Below are 20870 nucleotides of genomic sequence, written 5' to 3' on the forward strand. Positions count from 1 at the left end.
CACGAAAACTCACTATTAGCTGTTTGTGGATATCCTCTCTCTGCTGATCTCAACAAGTAACGAGATAGGCAGAAAATGGATATCCACAGACAGTTAATAATGAGTTCCTGTGAATACCCTACCCTGCTGGGTTGTTGTGAGGAGAGGCAAAGCAGAACCATTATTATTTATTTATTTATTTAGCCACACTGAGCTCTTTGGAAGGAAAGGTGAGGTATAAACATAAAAATAAAAAAGAGAAAAATAAATAAAACTTGGCAGCATGAAGTGTGCGGTTCTGTGTTACACAATTCCATCTGAGAATGCACACAATTCCTCCAGGCTCACAGACATTGACCAGGCGTTGCTCAAAATCGAAAAGCAAGTCCATTTATTGTGTTGAAACTCTGCCAGAGGGGAAGTCTGAAAGGAAGGGGAAAGAGGCTGACACCCTCTGGCTGGCTCAAAATAAAGACAGCCAAATCCAAGGCTGGTAGTGGGATTCAGGCACTTGGGAGTTGCCACCTCCACAGGGGCAATTGGGGGCTTTGTCCAAAGGTGACCCTAATCTAGAAAGCAAAGCAAAGAAGCAAAAAAACCTTCAGAGCAAGCTCACAACATCCAGCCATTGTGCCGCCCAGGAGCAGGGAACCCGTTGCCCCTGAAATGTCGTGTCCTGGCCCTCATGGCAGTGTGAAGAACGTGAACTCTCAGCACTGTTTATGCCATAAAGTGTGAATCAGGTTATAAGGCCAGGAGTTAGGTAGTGGTGCTCTGAATGCAGGTTGTTACTCAGAAGGGTCCAGAAAGGCTGTGGTTCAGTGGCAGAGCACTTCCTTTGCCTGCAGAAGGTCGTAGGTTTGAGCCACGGCATCGCCAAGTAGGGCTGGAGAGCCCCCGCCAGTCAGTGAAGACAATACTAGTCAGATAGACCAGTTATCAAGCAGCTTCCTAGGCCCCACTGCTGTTCAGAAGTCCTAAATTTCACCCATGCCTCTCCCTTCCTAATTGGCGAGCAGGACAGAGGATGAGGCCGTCAATGGCTACTAGCCACAATGGCTACATACTACCTCCATTAGTATGCCTCTGAATGCCGCTTGGTGGGACTCTCAGGTCCTGCTTGTGGGCTTCCCTCGGGGGCATCTGGCTGGCCACTGCGAGAGCAATTATTTATTTTAATTGTCAAGCGTGAATTTCTGTCGAATTATTATGTGCTGATGTTCTGAGCGTCAATTTTATTGTGCATTATAATATCCTAACAGATGATTGAATGTTACTTTATTTGATATAAGTTGCTGTTCCATTTTAAAGTTGTTATGACTTTTTGTATTAGATCAGATTTATTATACAGCGTGTGTTCCCTGTTGTATATTTTGTTGCTGTAAACCCCCTTGGTGTATAGTAATATAGAAAGGTGGAATACAAATTAAAAGTGAAATGAAATGAAGATACTGGACTAGAGAAGCAGCAGGGCTCACGTTTTGCTCTTGAAAGGGTGGGGTGGGGGGGACTCTTTACAGCAAAGCTGAAAAGGAACTCTCTGCATGCCGTGGGATTTGCTGCTCAGCAGAGCATCGCTACCAAAGCCTCTGCAAAGCTGGTGCTTAACAGTTGTCACCAAAAGCAAACCGGAAAGCAGATAAAGGGACATAGTACGATGGATACAGCACTGCTTTGCTTGCAGAAGGTCCCACGGTTCGATCCCTGGCATCTCTGGGTTAGGTATTTGAAAACCTGGAGCACTGCTGCAAGTCAGTGTCAACGGCACTGAGGGGGGTGATCTGTATAAGTCAGCTTCCTATGTTATTCCTTGCAACACCCATTTTGAACAGGCACATTTCCCTAGGGCAAGAAAGAGCTTTGCTAGGAAAACACTACGTTTAAACTCAACCAGGCAAATAGGGCCACAACGTCATTATTAGCCCACATTTTTCATAGTTCGCACGCACCCTTGTTAACACATTGGCAAGCCTGGAAGGCAAATAAAAGAATACCCTTTCCTCCTGTTTACAAAGGTTTCACTGCTTGTTCGCCTACAGGCAACCCTTCCTCTCCATGGGTGACCAGGAAAGCAGCTGTTATAATAATATTAATTTTAACCAGGCTTGGAACCCAACAAAGATAATTTAAGTGGCTTTCCTGTTGCCAGTCAGAACCGACTCAGCCGGGATCTTATCATTCATCCTATAATAAGACATACAGTATGCTTTCACCTAACCCTTTTGTTATCGTATGTCCCTGGCTTCGGGGCTTTTGAAAAAAAACTAATTTGGCAGTGGGTAAGAAATGTCCCCATAAGTTTTCAAAAGGGTTGGCTGTTAAGAAGCAGGTGCATTTTATCAGGACTGCAGTTATTAAAGAAAGCACCCATTCACTCCACTCGTGTTTTTTTAAAGGCACCTTATACAAGCATTAGACTTCCAAATGAAGGTTCATTTACCTCCAAGGCACGAATAAACTGACTTGGAGAAAAGTGTGTGTGTGTGTGTGTGTGTGTGTGCACACTGCATTTGACATTTCTGACTTAGCAGTGAGTCACCTCCCAAGCTCAAATAGTTACAGCAAGGGGAAAGTGCTAAATTTCTCCTGAGGCGGGCAGGAAGGGTGGACAGATGCGTAAAGATAGGACCTGAGCTACTAGCCAGGGTCTAGTATGCAGATTAGCATATTAGCAGATACTGTATATTGTGCATGGGTTTCTACACCTGCCCCACACATGAAAGGAGCTTGCCTTCTTGCAGTTTGTCTCCACACACACACCCCAACTGTCGTGCAAATTACCAGCTGATCAACAGAGACTGCATATGGGTTTTTGCTGCAAATGCAGGGGAATTGGAATGAGGCACAGATTTCACCTTCCTGAGAAACTCTGAGTTCGTGATTATGGTGGTTGCGTTTTAAGCAAAGAAACAGCAAGCTTCATTCCTTTTCTGGGCGCTGAGGTATATGCGCTGAAATTTCAGAAAGGTGGGCAACTAAGATTCCTGGGAATCGCCTCTACTGCAACAACACTCAGTTATGCAAAGCAAAGGGAATAGTTCCATAATTTATACAAGTCACGGAATGCAGGATTCCATTTTTCTCTCCCCATCACAGAAAGTAGCCGATCCTTTGCTGCGAACACCTGGGCACCATCTCCAGGGGAGAATTTTGTCATCTGGAAAGGGCTGATCTCTCCCCAGGCATTTCAGAAAGGAAGGTTCTTGCGATAACCTGAAGGAGAGGAAGTCGCTGGCAGTAATTAAGGGAGCTAATTAGTGTCGGAAGCCACAAATTAGAGTTTTGTTATCTTGGCGTGTCTCTCTCTCCCCCCCCCCCAATTCCATCTTGTTTTCAAAACTCACAGGGAGAGTTTGTTTTTCAATTCAGCTCCAGCGCTTATCGGACTACTAAGCAATCTTAATACCACTGTAAGAACAATCTTGCAAGTACCGTAGTTCTAGAAAGGCCACAACTCAGTGGCAAGCACCTGCTTGGCATGCAGAGCGTCACGGGCTCAATTCTCCAGCATCTCCAGGCAGGCTGTGGAATGACCTCCCTCATCTGAAACCTGGAAAGATGCTGCCAATCAGTGCCAACAATACTTGAGTCAGTGTAAGGTGGCTTCTGGTCCTGGACCAGGAATTGGCTTCACCTGTTGAGCAGCAGCCTGAAGGAGCAGAAGGCACAGTGACTCCACCACTGCTGATCAGCCTTCTTGCTCCTGATGTGAACCGGCTGGCTCCAGCTTTCTTAAGCAGGGTTTCCAGCCTCATCTGTTGCTGGAAACATTTGTCATTCCTGGCCAGACCTTGCTGCTTCTCATGACTGTGGACTCTTTGCTTTCTTGACCCCCGGACCATCTGACTACGTGAGCTGAGATACTCCTGACCTTAGGACTGGACTGAACCTTGCATACAGATTCTGTCTCAAGGCAAGTACCTCCCTGAGACTTGGCTGGTGACTGGCCTCTCCTGCCACTGAGCTTTGCCATGGCTGAGCAGCACAGGACTACGACAGCTTCCTATTTAAACCAGTCCTTTATTCAGAACCAAGAGGACTAGAACCTTACTTTCAGTTTAGAGGAAAGATTATAGACTGCACACTTCATATGTAAAAACACCAGGTTCAACCTTGGGCATCTCCAGGCAGAGCTGAGAAGGATCCCTTGCCTGAAATCCTGCTGCTAGTCAGTGCAGACAACACTGAGCAGATAGGTCAATGTTCTGACACTGTATAGTGAAGGGCTGTAGTTCAGTAAGCAGATATCTTCTTTGCAGTCAATAAAGGCTCAATGTCATGGACTCGTTGGACACAGAGGAATGGTGGGAGACACCAGCTGAGGAACCTCCAAGGGAAGAAGACAAAGAGCCCGGAGACTGGTGGTGGATGATGTTGAGTGGTCAGAGGGAGAAGACTGGGAGGAAGAAGTGTCAGAAGCTGAAGAGGCAAAGGGGCTTAGTGCAGGCATAGGCAAACTCAGCCCTCCAGATGTTTTGAGACTAGAATTCCCATCATCCCTGACACTGGTCTGTTAGCTAGGGATGATGGGGGTTGTAGTCCCCAAAACATGTGGAGGGCAGAGTTTGCCTATGCCTGGCTTAGTGAAGCTGGGAGAGTCTGTGGTAGAGAGAAGCCCAGAATCAGAGGCAGCAGCTGAAGCAGGAGAGGAGGGAGGCCAAGAGGCAGAGATAATCAGGCTGGTGAAGAAAGCACAGTGTCTCCCCCTTCTGCTGCAAAAAGCTCCCCTCCACCCTCATAGGGGCAAGAGCTACTGAGAAGAGTTGTTGTGCTCTTTAGCCTGGCACTCCTGAGCGGATCCTGTTTCTTTTAATAGAGTTAACTGCACTTCATGTGGTTTATTGCTAGCTTGCTTCTGACACCCAGGTTAAACCTCTGGCAATCTCCAGGTAGGACTAGGAATTACCCCCTTGCCTGAGGACCTGGAGTCAGTGTCGACAATACTGAGCTGGATCATTGGTCTGACTCAGTACAGCTTCCTATGTTCCTAGCAGATGATAAACAAACTAGGCACTGAAGTCCTAAACTGAGGCTGGTTACTGTTGCTGCAAGAAGACTGCTAGCAGGTCATGAGAAATTTAATTTAATCAAATGCTCCAGTGAGCCCCAAAGCACTCCACTTACAGTGCCTCTGCATGATTCACTGGCCTGCCTCACTTTGCCTCTGGGACACAAGAGCCTAGAGAAATTAGGATAGGGAGTCAGCTGGAGGAGACAGGCAGGGTGGAGAGGTGACAGGCAATGGTAGTATCTTTGCCACTGTCAAAAATTAGAAAGCACGAACACTAAACATCCTTCAGAACCATGGACAGGTCTCAGGCAAGGGAAGACTCACTTCAACAAGCCCACCTTTGTCAAACTGGTGTCTTCAAGATGTTTTGGACTACAATTCCCATCAGTCCCAGCCAGCATGGCCCATGGTCTGGGGTGATGGGGATTTCAGTTCAGCAACACCTGGGAGGGCACCAGGTTAGCCATTCCTGCTTTGCAGTCATGATGGCTAGAAGCATGCTCAGTATGTGAGAGTGAAAGTTAAGCCCCCAATAACCAGATGTCGTCGCCCTTTGCTTGCTATGCAAGTGCACTTGCGCAGATTCTAAATCCTGCAAATTCTGAACCCGTCACTTCAAACACATCTCATCTCCTCGTTCTAGCAGTGAGACAAGAAAGAGTTAGCTGCAGGCTTCAAATCTAATAATTCATTCTAGGGATGTTTCTTCGTTATCCAGACACTTGTCTGTGTCTTTGCAAATTAGTCATTCCAAGTGTGCATTTTGGTGTTTCAGTATCTCTCCTATTAAATCAGGCAAGAACACAATTTGATTCCTCCATGGCACTCTCCGCGCTGAATAATTCAGATTCGTGCGTGGAGGGTTACAGAACGCCTGGATGGCAATCTTGTGCAATCCCGCTTGCCGAATATTTGCTAATTTCATCCTTCTGATTCTCTCCCCCGACCCCACCCTCACCTTACCTCTTCATCATCAGACTGTTTGTAATGGCTGGACAGTTTTTGCATTGAGAAAATTTTGCACCAGAGAAATGTCTTATAGTTCCCAAGGCATGGGCAGAGGAAGAGGGTGCCTTGCACCGCAACCCAAGCAGGCCTAGATCTGGCCAAGTGCCCGGAAAGGAAACTGCCTGGGATCGCACCCCACAAAAAACAAGCCGTTCTCCAGTCCATATTAGAAAGACAGGGTGAAAATAAAATAAATATATTCCTATCCCCATCCCTCAACATGCTAGACAAGAGGTTGAAAATCAAAAGAGAGCTCAGTCAAGTGCCTCCCATATCTATTTTTGTCACCAATACTGATTTTGGAGAGGTGGAGGGAGAAATAGTTCCTTTTTTAAAAAAAATGTGATAACTTCTCTAGTTGAGATTTGTTTACAGATTCCACATCCTCCATGCATAACAATGCAAGAGCATAAAAACCACTGCTGGGTCAGATCCTGTGGCTCATCTAGTTCAGCATCCTGTTCTCACAGTGTCCAGCCAGATGCCCCAGTTGAAAAGCCCGTGCGCAGGACCCGGGCACAAGAGCAACTCTCCCCTCCTGTGGGTTCTAGCAAATGGTATTCAGAAGCATTGCTGCCTTCAATTGCTGAGACTGAGCATCATGGGCGTACCCAGGGGGGGGGCAGAGGGGGGCAGCTCACCCCCCCCCAAAGCAAAAAAATAATATTAAATGGTTATCGGCAGCCTAAAAGGGAAAAAAGCTCTCCTCCTAAAAAAGCTCAACTACTGGCCTTTCTCCCCCTCCCAAAATCTCAATAACAATTGAGCTCTTGCGCCGACACTGTGTGTGTGTGTGTGTGTGTGTGTGTGTGTGTGTGTTGCGCCGGCTGATTGTTGCAAGGGAGCTTTGGAAACTGAGTTCCCTTGCATGGTGAGTAGTTCCTTTGCGAGGGCTGAGGATCCTGGGAAACTGAGTTTTTCAGCCATTTGGGGCTTTCTGTTTGGGGGGGGAAAAAGTTTTTCTGTTTTTTGAAGCTGTTTTTGTTTGCTGTTTACATAATGTGGTCAGTAATCAAATAATTCAGGATTTAGTGTGCTCTTGCTAAAGTTTCTACTGCTTAGAAAATTAATTAAAAGGAATAAATATTTTTTAAAATAATTGTGCATTTTATGTTATCAAAGAGGGTAATTGAGTCATTGGTGCTTCAGCTTGTCCCAGGTTCCTTTTGTGGGGCAGGTTCCAGCCTCCATTGGGGGTGGCATTGTTTTGCAGCAAGGTTTGATTTCTAGGTGGTTTGCCTGTGCAGTTGCAGGGGAATACAGATTTTGTTTTAAGTTCAGTTCTGAGGTTTGCTACTGCATTTGCTTTTAGCTTTTTGGTTTACTTTGGAGGTAGTGTGGTGTGGGTACAGTTGTTTGGGCGCCATATGTGAAATCGAAGGCCTAGCACGCATCAACTGTCTCCTCAGATCTGTGTAAACTAGTTAGCTGAGTTGGTTTTCCTTGTCTGGGTGTTTTGTACCTCAAAGGTTGTCACACTTTACAAAGCAGGCAGTCTTCTGTCTTGCTGAGTTAGTTTTTAAATCAATTATTTCAGAAGGTCTAGTCCCTAAAAAAAAAGCTCAACAACTAAAAACGAACCGAACCCCTAAAAAACAGGGCATTCCTCATCCCCAAAAAAGGTCAGCAACTTTGAGCTGAATCCCAAAAAATGGGGGATAGATCACTGCCAGAATTTAATTCTGAAAGTAGATCATAGTCTCTTGAGTTGGCCACCCCCGTATAAGACATGTAACTAGAATAAAAAAAAATCAAAAAAAAAATCAAGCAAATAATTGTAATAACTACCGTAATAAAGCACAGCTATAATTATAATTTTTCTAAAATTTTGGTTTCATTTGCCTTTCCATGCTGAAATGTCACAACTTGAACGGCCATGGCTTGCCCCCCCCCCCAGTTTTGATCCTGGGTACGCCCCTGCTGAGCATAGCCATTATGGCTTGTAGCCATCGGTAAGCCTCTCCTCCACAAACCTGTAAGCACAGCACAATATCGTCTACTATGTCCACCGCAGCCTTCACCAATCAGATGTTTCGGACTACAACTCCCATCACATCCCACCCAGCATGGACCATGGTCAGGGATGATGGGAGCTTTGCATAACCCCAAAAGGTAAAAACGGTAAAGGACCCCTGGACGGTTAAGTCTAGTCAAAGGTGACTATGGGGTTGTGGCGTTCATCTCGCTTTCAGGCCAAGGGAGCCTGCATTTGTCCACAGACAGCTTTCCGGGTCATGTGGCCAGCAGGACTAAACCGCTTCCCCGCCCAGAGTGGCTGGGGAAATCCAGCCAGATGGGCGGGGTACAAATAATAATATTATTATTATATTATTATTATTATTATTATTATTATTATTATTATTATTATTCGGGCGCAACAGAACACCGTGACGGAAACCAGAGAGCACAGAAATGCTGTTTACCTTCCCGCCACAGCAATACCTTTATCTACTTGCACTGGCGTGCTTTCGAACTGCTAGGTAGGCAGGAGCTGGGACAGGGCAACGGGAGCTCACCCCATTGTGTGGATTTGAACCGCCAACCTTTTGATTGGCAAGCCCAAAATAACATGGTGAGTGGTACAGACAAGTTTCAGGTAACAGTAATCAACACAAGTCTATGAAAATGAATAGCCCAGATAAGTTTCTACTAACTCACTTACATCAGTGTAAATCATTTGGAGCTCATCCCCAGATTAAAAGGGCACCCCCCCAAACCCCCCTCCCTAAAATGGTACTTTGTTAATCTGGAAGGTTGATTCTTATGGCAGGGGGAGCATCAATTCGCAAGCTCAGCTTGGTGCCTCTTCAAAGCCTTCAAAAAGTCAAAGATGAGGGTGGAGCCGATACTTTTGTCACTCTGCTATCTCCCATTTATGGAGAAAGTGTTAATTTATTTCACTTTCCATTATGCAAGGAATCAAACACAGTTCAAACCTTGTCAGTCAGCCTATTGATGCGTTAATTAAGGCCTAGGCAGAGCCAGAGAAGCTCAATCTTCCCTGATAGAGGCACCACTTTTGCAATGGTGGAAAAACAAATTAAAGGCACAAAACGCAGGCAGTTGAAAGGTCCCCCTTGTGCCACCGGAGCAAGCCTCACCTGTTCTGCAACTCATATCGGGAAGGGAACAATGGGCAATTGCAGCTGTCCGACACAAACAACCGAAACTCTCCAGTTCATAAGCAAATGTGCAAATCCCAGAAATGAGCATCAGGCACTGGGCTTCTGCAGAAAGTAGAAGCAGCCTTCCCCAACCATGGACTACCACTCCCGTCAGCCCCAGCAAAGCCACAGCCTGAGACCAAGTCAGACAGCTGGCCCATATAGCTCAGTACTGTCGACACTGACTGGCAGCAGCTCTCCAGGGTTTTCAGTCTCGGTAAGAGCTTCTGGATACTGTTTAGTGCCTGCACTCAAATCACCACTCAACACATTGCAGGGTGCAAACAGGGGCCCTTCCCCTGTCTCTCGCTGCCACCAGCCCCATACCCTCTGCTTCAGACAACCCTGGAAATGCTGGGGAAATAACTGCCAGAAATCCTATTGCCTGCCACCAGCAGAAGTAGGCCGCCAAACGGTATCCCAATCAATTATTCATAGAATATGAAGACACATTTTTGTTTGGGATGGCTTGTCGCAACAGCGAAGAAATCTGTCCCAGATAATTGCTCGGTACAATCCCGTCGAGCTAAATATATGGCATAAATGCCGTCTTTAAAAAGAACCTAAGGTGTTGTCCTCATAAGAAGAATCTGCTGGATCAGCCCCATCTAGCTCAGCGTCCTGTTCTCACTGTGGCCAACCGGATGCCCCCAAGGGAAGTCTGCAAGCAGGACATGAGTGCGAGAGCCCTCTACCCTCCTGTGGTTTCTAGCAAATGATATTTGGAAGCACAGGAGCCAATTCCTAGGGACCTCAGCCCTCACCCCAATAAAATATTTGAGGCCCCCCCCCAAAAGTTGATGAGCATTGCCATTCAAATGGTGTGTGCATGCCATCTTGTGATTATGTGGGGTGGGACTTAACCTGCCCCCCAATATTTTATTCAAGTTGGCACCCCTGTTTTGAAGCATTGCTCCCTCCAACCATGGAGGCAGAGCATAGTAATCATGGTTAGTAGCCACTGATTGCCAAGGAAGAGGCTCTAGTTGCAGGCTTGCAGCTACTTGGTCTACTGCAAAAAAAAAAAAAGCACAGGGGAGAGGGATTTGCAAAGAGCGGGACCAGGGGAGATGTCGGGATATGTGTGGAAAGAGATCATTAGGGACTTGGAGTGAGTATCTGAAGAAGTGTGCATGCACACGAAAGCTCATACCAAGAACAAACTTAGTTGGTCTCTAAGGTGCTACTGGAAGGAATTTTTTATTTTATTTTGTTTTGACTATGGCAGACCAACACGGCTACCTGCCTGTAATTGGAGTGAGTAAGATACCCAGACAACATGCTGGCAACCCCCCAGAGCCCTCCTGAAGCACAGAGGAAGCTGCCTTGCACTGATGGGTGCACCTGGCATTCCCAGCCATACCTGAAGATGCCAGGGGATATTGAACCTGTGACCTTCTGCATGCTGATGTCACGAACTGGCCAGGGGCATAGCAAGGGGGGGGGCGTAGGGGGCAGGCCGCCCCATGTTCTATAATGGAGGGAGTGACAAATTATCAAGGAACAATACTGACCTACTAGGGCGGTTCAAAAAAACTTTTTTAAAAAATGCCTGCTCCAAAGGTCTTATCTTACTATACTAGGGATTATATAGCTATATATGAAATTTCATGCATATCGGCTAATATCTTGACCCTCCTCCACCAAAATAGCTGTTTATTTGGCTGTTTTCCACTGGTCCTGTTAGCCAGGGATGATGGAGTTGTAGTCCAGAAACAGCTGGAGACCAAAGTTTGGCCAACACTGAGATAATCCAACCTCCTGCAGTGCAGGTATATTCAGCTGTCCAAACAGGGATGAACCTGCAACCTTGGCATTATCGGCACCATGCTCTAACCAACTGAGCAATCCAGGTATTGCTATATCATTGCCCCCCCCCTATTTCTAATTTATCAGTAAGTTATATGCTATATCATTGCCCCCCCCCCTCGTTCTAATTTATCAGTCAGTTTACTTCTTCCAGCTTTAAGGAACATCGTTGAAAGACTTTCAGAGGGGAAACAGAGTTAAGTTTGTTGCAGGAAAAACAAGAAAGCCTCTCCTTTCACCTTAAAGACTTACAAACCTATCTGCTGTTTTGTGAATGGCCACAGTTAATGACACTGTAATTGCAATTGTCTGAGCTTTTTTCTGTTTCATGTCCCTCTGATCTTAATGCTTTAAATCCTCACCTACCCCCCCCCCCAAAAAAAACATGCAAAGAGATACATGCAACTCAGGCTGACGCTTCACACATCTGATAAAGTGGACTGTACTTCACAAATGTTTGTACTACAATGGATTTAAGGTGCCACAAGACTTGTTTATGGTTTGAGAACTTTGGCAAGTCATCCATCCAATTTTATTCGCCTGCCACAAGCCTGCAGAAAATAAAACAACAAAATCATACAACTTCTAACGTAAAATGAGTCAAAGTATGCGGCACATATAGAACACAGGGGAGAGAAAATCCACCTAGACTGCACTTGAAGTTGACAAAATCTTTGACAAATCTTTATATGTGCACAACTGAATAAATAACTGGGGACAATGCTTGTGTTAACACACCCATAGAGTCTGGAAATACGAAAGGCATTTATCATAAAGATCACATACACTTCAGGTACTGGAAATTTATCACTGGAAGACGCCCAGGAACACAACTGTCCCACCTTCCACAAATCAGCCCAAATCTCCTGAGGAACAAGGAAAGTGGCTGCAAGACCTCTCCAAATGAAAGGAAAACAGGGCTTTGGGGAGCTCAACAAAATCAACTGAGTAGTCCCACTCTGTCAAGGGATCAGCTACTATAAAAAAAAACTGCCATTTCACTGGGAATTTTTTTTTAGAAAAGCACAGCAGGAAGCCAGCACATATATCCTTGCTGGTACGTATAATTGGCATTATTTTTTTTAAAACGTTTTCCAGTTGCTTTAATATATTTAACAGTTCTGTATTTGTTTGTTTATTTTATTTCATAAAATCTATGCACTCTTTGATTGTTAAAAAAATCTCAAAGCAGTTTACAAAGAGAATAAAGCAATAAAATTATCCCTGAAAACAACTCTTTAAAGGCATTCAAAAGATAAAATCAGCAATAAATTAAAATCAGATTAAAACAAACATCAACATTCTACATTGCCTAAGTAGGATTGAGAACAGTGATGTCAAGTGGCAGGGAGTCCCAGAGGGTGGGTGATTTCTTACAAATGCGAAGCGGGTATATGGCACTTGAAACAGTGCCAGTTCTACAGATCGAAGCAGTTGAGCAGGCATATATGCGGGAAGGTGGTCACACACAGGTAAGCTGTTTTATGCTTTTATTAGATTGTAGATCACTTTGGGCTGCCCCATGGAGGGTGATTCATAAATGAAACCAATACGCTCCACACATATTTCCAGATCTAGCTGCATTTGCAGGTCCTAATCACCGCAGGGGGAGATTTCATAGCAAAGCCTTCCATGGGCAACCAGCTTGCAACCATGGCTGGGGTGGCGGCGGGGGGGGGGGGGGAGAGAAAATCTGGCTTGCAACTTGAAAGAGACTATCATCACACCAAAATCCTCTTAAAGAGGAATGAGAGATCTGAAGAGATACTGCAGGGGGAAAACGGGAAAGAGAGCAAGAATAAAAAGCAGATGCTACTAAAAAGAAAAAGCTCGTGTTCTGTAGCTCCGCGACTCCAGAACGCTCCGTGCTGCAGTTGGTAAGAAACTGACAAGGTCACACCATTGATGGTAGGTAGGGCCATGCACACTGTGTGTGTTCCAGCCACTTAGCTATTTATAAAATGTGCATGTTGCTTCTCTAGCTAAAACACAAACCATTTAAAAACACAAAAGGCATTAGGAAAGAGCGCAGTTAATTTTTTTTTTATATAAAAGTTTTAAATAGATTTGCCCCTCCATGGTAGAAGCACTTGCTTTCATGCAGAAGTGCCAGTTTCAATTCCTGGCATCTTTAGGTCAGGTTGCAAATATCCCCATTTGAAAACCTGCCAGTTAAGAGTCAAAAAATCCTTTCGCATTTGTCTGTCCTGAGAGACAATGAGTGCTGGAAACCACAGGAGGAGAGAGGGCTCTTGTGCTCTGGTCTGGCTTGTAGGCTTCCCTTTGGGGCATCTGTTTGGCCACTGTGGGACAGGATGCTGGACTAGATGGGCCTGATCCAGCCAAGCTCTTCTTATGTTCCTATGTGGACAACTTAAAGCGAGGCCAGGCAAAGAATCACGACAGGCAGACTTAATCAGCCAGTTCCATTCCATTCCATTTACTATATAGTACAGTATTTATATACAGGGATGCTGGGGGGGAAACACAATCACCAAGGTCTCATGGGTCTGAGATGGTTGAGGACAGTATGTAAAGTGGTACTGGTACACAAAATGTCTTTGTATATTTTTTGTAGTTTATTTTATGATACTACAACACACCACCTCAGAACGTCCCCCCCACACATAATAGATAGTCTCATCACTATAGACAGAATAAGAGGGGTTTTTGTGTGGTTTTTTTAAAAGGCAAATGTTCGATCCAGAGTGTTATAAAAATTCAGTAACACAGAGTCATCCACCCAGATGGACCTGTTTGAAGCAAACCCATGTTTGAACAAACGGTTTTCTTCCAAGGTAGAAGGGTTTCAGCATCTTCCTGACCACAACGCAACTTCAGTTATGACATTTGCAACAGAAAACATGCACTAACTAGCGTTGCTGGCAGGTACTTTCAGACCCTGGGCTTTTAAGGTATTACAAGCCACAAGTATTATTACTTCAGCTGTGAAGCCCACAATTCACTTTCCTCTCATCTTCACAACCGACACCACCATTCCGTGCTTTACAACAGCTTCCAGACCCCTGACACATGCAGTAAAAAGCCAATCCTGATAACAAGGAAATACTCTGAACACGAGCAGTTTCAAAAATCCACAAGCCATAGCATCTTCAGGACTACAGGAACAAAACAGGTCTCGCTTTCCTGGCAATAAGTGATGGAGAAAAGAACGGTAAGGAGAACAAACAAATAACACTACATAAAGACTTATTTATTGCTAGCTGCCCAGACAATACATTTTCTAATAATGCATTTTTAAAGTAAAAACAAAACAATAAAGTGAGCATCCATAACCATGTTCATGGCAGGCTTGCCCCAAACTAGAAAAGTAAGAAAGATGAAACAGAAGATGTTGCAGCAACCAGCATTGTGGCAGTCACCTGGGGATTACGATAGGAATTATGTAATATGAATCATATCATTACTGGGCCTGATTCATAAGCATAAGGTTCTGATAAAATCCCACAAGGCTGTGTGTCTTCTTATAGACTCTGCACTCTCTGCCAGTCCTCTAAGCTGGCAGTTACTTTATCATGAGAGCAAGAGTCTCTGCTAAACCAAATGGTACCTTGGCATTCCTGTGTTAATCCTAGGCTCTTTGATCCCCAAGCCTCAGAAGGGAGATTGCCTGGGCAAAACAACTCATAAAGAGTTCCGACAACAGGATGCTAGTCTCATTTCCCTGCTACCCTCCTGCTATCTCTCTATCTTTATACGTCCCTGTTCCTGGCAATCTATCCCATCCTTAGATCTATCCCATCTTTGATGTAGGAATGTGGTAGTCAGGTAGGTGGGAAGGCTAAGTTCCTGTTTTACCATGAGGTCATGGGATACCATCCCATGGGAAGACTGCTGGCTGAATGTGATTGGCTGGTTTGAATTATGTATGTTCTCCCTTTGTTTGAATAAAGGAGCCTGGGTGGAGTGGAGGGGAGACTTTTTTTCTTTCTCTCTCTCTCTGACTCTCTCGCCCAGAGCCTTGCTGGTCAAGAACTCTGTCTCTTTGTCTTCTTTTCCTAAATCTCTTTCTCACTTGCACACATGCAAACCCCACACAGCATCAGTCCCAGTGGGCCTTGGCAGGCCATCGATGGCTCAGGTGCTGGATCTTGTTTGCTGCTCCCCCTGGGTTACGTGGCCCTGGACATCTGCTCCAAGATCCAGCCCTACCTGCAGTACCAACATTCACAAACTCATTGCAAAATGTATAATGAGAACATTTGCTTCCCCTAATTGTAAAATCCGGGGAAATGGGAGGTCATTTACACTAGAGCAAAGGAACAACACGCTCTCTGATCTGGCAACAACTGAGTGCCCTCAGAGGTCCTCCAAACACACAGCCCATCAGGGCACCAGCTTTGAATGGAAAGAGTTTCTTTTGCAAACTAGGCAGGTGTTGTTTGACATCCTTACAGCACCACGGTGACTATTAACATGGCCAAACCACCAATAAGGTGGCAGGAGAGACCCCCACATTGGTCCGTGACCATCTCATGCAATCACCGAGGGCCGGCGGCTCTTGGTAAAAGGCAAGGGATAGACAGATTGGGTCTACAAGGTGCCAGCCATCAAGACAGTCTCCTGTCCCCCAGTCGCGCTGAAATAAAACAAAAGCCATTACACGAGAACACAATTCCTATAAGGCTGGAGCGGCAAATGAACATCCAGGTGGCTTAGGCTCAGGATTCTTGACTCTCCGACCCCCAGAATGTTATGAAGTCAGGCCTGTGCAGCTGAAGCAAAGGAACGAAGCCGCCCAAAGATCTCCTTACCCTGAAATCAATGCCCACTGTAGAGATGAAGCTGCCAGCCAGGAAAGCACCATCCTTGAACCGTACCAGCAGGCAGGTCTTGCCAACCCCAGAGTCGCCAACCAGCATCACCTAAAGAGAAAAGAACAGGCATGGAGGGTGGGGATTAGAGCTAGATAAGCCCCTTTTACTACTAGTGACCTGGAGCCACAGAGCTCTATCTTCTGTTTCTAGCCAGGGTTGTAGCTAGGGGGTGGTGAGGTGGGCCCCCATCAGGGGCGCAGGTGACTGGGGGGCGCAAAATCAGCTAAAAAATATGTCCATAAATATAAATATTGATTATTGCCTCATAATAAATGGTTTTAAATAGAGGGTGAATTGAATGGGGGTGGGTTGGAGGAGAGGCAGAAAGAAGCTAATTTGGCTAGGGGGTGCAATCTGGGTGCAAGGGGAGCAAGATCATCTAGCTATGGGTCTGCTTCTAGTGCACCAGACTGTGAATGGATACACTGGGGCAAGGTTGGGGAACCTCAAATCCAGGGGTCCAATACAATCCTCAAACCACATTCTATACTATTACTGCATTTATATCTCCTTCCCACCCTCAGCCTCTGGCTTGCCTAGTTAGTGCTGGCCCTCTTAACACAATTCCAGCTCCTTATAGAAAGAACTCATCTATCAGTGCCTCATAATCAACTCTCTCCTGGCAGTTTAAACCTATCTACGTGCCAGACAGGCTGCAAGTTGTCTGCTGGGCACACAGCGGCTCTGGGCTGGAATCAGAATCGTGACCTGATGGACTTTGATAGAATTCATTGCTCTGGCCCCAGTTATTTCAGTGGCCTCTCAGACATTTACAGCAGCCACCCAAAACCCTGTCACCTCAGTTGTTTGGTGCTCTACCTCCCATCAGTCTCAGCTAGCAGGGACGCTGTGGAGAGTTGTAGTACCACTTTTGGAGGGTGCCAGTTCGGGGAAGGCTAGTTTAGAGCAGCACTGCACAGCAGCCCACATCCTGAACTCAAGGCATTATTTCAAGCAGGGGCTTCTACGTACATACAAAATTTTGTTTTTATGCCACCTTTCCATATGTTAAAATCATGCCCAAGGGACCTTCTGCATGTGAAACAGATGCTGTACCACCGAGCCAAGGTGCTTTCCCCAAATACAATGAGAACTCAATGAGCCCTACTCCCAGGTAAATCTGTATAGCATTAGCTTGTGGGCCACTCTCATGTTATTTAAGAAATGTAAAAACAGTCCTGCTGGGTCAGGCCAAAGGCGCCTATCTAGTCCAGCATCCTGTTCTCACAGTGGCCAACCAGATGCCTGTGGGAAACCTGCAAGCAGGACCCAAGCACAACAGCCTTCTCCTCAATCGTGTTTCCATAAACTGGCTTTCAGAGGCATATGGTCTCCAACACTGGAGTGAGAGCCTAGCCATTGTGGCTAGTAGCCATTGATACTCTTATCCTCCATTAATTTGTCTGATCCTAATTTTCTGAACTCTGTAGTTTCTGTTACATAAGTAGCAGTTTTACCAAGTCCGACCATTGGTCAATCTGGCTCAGTATTTTCTGCACAAACTGGCAACATCTCTCCAGGACTACAGAAAGCAGTGATTCTTCACACTACGTGGACTCAACCTGGGACCTACTGCATGTGGAGATGCTCTACCACTGAGCTATGGTGGTTGGACTAGATGACCCTCGAGGTCCCTTCCAACTCAACAATTCTATGGTTCCAAGACCCTTCTCTAACACAGAAAGTAAGTTATGAAATCCTCACAGGCACAAGAAGACTCCCCAAACTGCAGTCCTAGGAAACTGATCACCAGCCTCACTCGCTCCATGATTTAACTTGGCAATCACTTTTGCTTGCAGGTGGGCCGTTACACATTGCAGAAAAAGTATGGTGGCATTCTTTTCAAAGGCTAATTCCATATTTTGTGCAACCTTCCACAGACATTTACGTATGTGCAAATGTGTAGTAAATGTGCAAACAGGCAAACCATGCAGCTGCCGGCACATTTACTGCATCTGCATGCCTGTTTTGCACATTTGCCACATGTTTGCACATTTACTACATTTGTGAAACATATAGTAAATATGCAAACAGCTGTCAAGCATGTAGTAAATGTGCCCAACAGGCATGTTTTTAAATATTTGTTTGCTTTCTAATATTTTAAATTGTTTTTAACTCTACATTTAATTGTACATGTATTTTATTGTGCTTTATGTGCTCTGTTTTCTGGCATGCAAACGAGCAGTAAATGGGACACCTGAGTGCCCCACCTGTGCCCTTCAAATATTTCAGAAAACAGGGAGTCAACCCACAGCTGAAGGTGTGCTACAACCCATAACTTTTCTGTCAATGATGCCTGACTGAGTATCTCAACTGCATCTCAGCAGTACAGACAGGCCTGCTGTGAAAAGGGCTAAGGAGGAACACTCAGCACACACCCCTTCACTTTCACTATTGTTGCTTTTTAACAACTTTCTAAACTGGAAAAAGGAAAGGAAAGAGAAGGACTAATTGGCAGAGAACACCACTCACAGCTGAGTACTGCCATGCCCACACATTTCCCCCAATTCTCTCCAGGGAGCGGGAGCCCAGAAACCTCTGTAGGGCCACAGCTCTCCCACCCCTGATCTAGGGCTCAGCCCCTGAAACCCTGGCTCCAGGACTCACACCTGAGACATATTGAGTGGCAACAGTCATTTCCATTCCTGCACACCTGCAATAGGGGAAGAGGCTTCCTGGCACCTTTCCTATAACCTCTCTGTGCTTTAGAAAGCAGCCCTCTCCTGTTAAGCAGCTAGACCTCAGGATCACAGGAAGATAGGGAAGCGATTTCAGGGGGGCAAAAAAGGGTGATGGTGGAATTCTTTGTCACAAGACATTATGACGACCATGCACAATCCTAACCATGCCTATCCTAGTGAATTCATTGGGGTTTACTCCCCGGCAAGTGGGGCTAGGGCTGCAGCCTTAGGCAGCTTTGAAAAAGAAAAAGACAGGCAGATAGAGAATCAGATGAAATCCTGGGGGAATGTCTAACAGCAGCTGCCATCTTCCCTAACAGGAACCTCCAAATAGAGAGGCAGTCTACCAGCAAACACCCACATCCTGGAGGCAAAGCAACAGGTGTCCTCCACAGGCTTCTCATAATAAATATGCAGCTGACGGGTGAATAGACACCCCCCCCTCCAACCAGCCGGACTCTTCTCCTGGGGCTTATCTGAGACTAAAAACAAGCTTGGTTTGAACCCCTCTCCTGCAGCAGGTGGCCAGCTTTGCAGGATGCAGCGGCACAAGGCAGCTCACTCCCCGAGGCAAAAGGTGCATCTAGAAAGGGTCTTAATTGCCAAACGGGTCTTTGGCAACAGGTGTCGCGTAAGTTTTTACTTTCCCAAATTTTCCCCCACCGCGCCAAAATAAATCTAATTTGAATGGGCTGGCGAGATACAGCCTGGCTTTCTGATGTCCGGAACCCCCCCCCCCAAAAAAGAGAGCCCCCGACCCTCCCTTCACGGTTCTGGGAGCCCTCTTGACTCAAGTCTCCAAGCGCCTTTACACACCCGCGGGACGGCCTGGGGCGCCTCCCTCTCTCTCCACCCCCCGCCCCGGGTCTGGTTCCCCCTCCCCGACGGCGCCGAGCTCCGGAGCTCACCTTGAAGGCGACGTCGTAGAACTCGCCGCTGGAGCTCAGCGAGGGTCGGCTGGGCAGCGCCGCCCCGTTGGCAGTGGAGGAGCCGGCGGCGGCGGCTGGGGCGCCCTTGCGGACTCCGGCTCCAGCTCCAGCGGCGCCCTTGGGGGCTGGCCGTCGGCGCCGCGCCCCGGGAGCCCTGCCGGGCAGGGCGGAGGAGGGCGCCGAGGCGGTGCCGGCGCCGCCGCCCTGGTCTTGGGGCTCTTCTTTCGGGGACATGCTGCTGGCTCAGGCAGGGCGCCCGCCTCACCCGCAGGCTCCCGCCGGGCAGCTACCCGCGCGCCTCAGCAACCTCTCCAGCGGCAGCAGCGGCAGCAACATCCCCGCCTGACTCGCTCGCTCGCTCGCAGCCGCTGCCGCTCGGTCCGTCGATCCGCGCGTCCGGCCCCCGCATGCCGCTCCCGGCGCATCTCTGCCGCTAGGGGCGCACCGAGTTCACTTCATTCGCCGTGAAGTTGCCGGGGGGGGGGGGGGCTAGGCCACTGCCAGGCTTTTTCTGCCGCCCTAGGAGATACACCTGGGTGAAGGTGAGCTGAGACGCGCGGGGGCGACGGGGGGGGAGTTCTTTATTTAATATATTTGTGTCTTGGTTTTAAGAACATAGGAAGAGCCTGCTGAATTAGGCCAGTGGCCCAGCATCCTGCCTCACAGTGGCCAGCCAGAGCTGTGGCAGGGGTGCCATCTCGCCCTCAGGATTGTGGGTAGTCGTCCACACCATGGACACCTGAGTACACCTGCATGGGACGCGGGTGGTGCTGTGGTCTAAACCACTGAGCTTCTTGGGCTTGCCAATCAGGTCAGCGGCTCACATCCCCGCGATGGGGTGAGCTCCCGTTGTGTTGTTGTTGTTGTTTAGTCGTGTCCAACTCTTCGTGACCCCATGCACGCAAGGCACTCCTGTCTTCCACTGCTTCCCACAGTTTGGGCCTGCAGTTTGGTCAGACTCATGTTGGTAGCTTCGAGAAACACTGTCTAACCATCTCGTCCTCTGTCATCCCCTTCTCCTTGTGCCCTCCATCTTTCCCAACATCAGGGTCTTTTCCAGGGAGTCTTCTCTTCTCATGAGGTGGCCAAAGTATTGGAGCCTCAGCTTCAGGATCTGTCCTTCCAGTGAACACTCGGGGCTGGTTTCCTTAAGAATGGATAGGTTTGATCTTCTTGCAGTCCATGGGACTCTCAAGAGTCTCCTCCAGCACCATAATTCAAAAGCATCAATTCTTCGGCGATCAGCCTTCTTTATGGTCCAGCTCTCACTTCCATACATCACTACTGGGAAAACCATAGCTTAACTATATGGACCTTTGTTGGCAAGGTGATGTCTCTGCTTTTTAAGATGCTGTGTAGGTTTGGTCATTGCTTTTCTTCCAAGAAGCAGGCGTCTTTTAATTCATGACTGCTGTCACCATCTGCAGTAATCATAGATCCCAAGAAAGTAA

General features: G+C 46.9%; 1 protein-coding gene across 1 annotated transcript in view; it reads right to left on the reverse strand.

Moving 5' to 3' along the window:
• Positions 1–19818, reverse strand: part of RAB26 (RAB26, member RAS oncogene family) — a 118484-nt gene extending 98666 nt beyond the window's left edge. The window contains exons 1-2 of the mRNA XM_033167278.1: positions 19399–19818; positions 15747–15857 (exon numbers count right to left, since the gene is read on the reverse strand). Coding sequence (XP_033023169.1) covers positions 15747–15857; positions 19399–19653 — 366 coding nt within the window. The 5' untranslated portion in view covers positions 19654–19818. The remainder of the gene's footprint in view (positions 1–15746; positions 15858–19398) is intronic.
• Between the last annotated feature and the right edge of the window lie 1052 nt (positions 19819–20870).

Source organism: Lacerta agilis, chromosome 13 (genome assembly GCF_009819535.1).
Source record: "Lacerta agilis isolate rLacAgi1 chromosome 13, rLacAgi1.pri, whole genome shotgun sequence".
Classification (NCBI taxonomy): Eukaryota; Metazoa; Chordata; class Lepidosauria; order Squamata; family Lacertidae; genus Lacerta; species Lacerta agilis.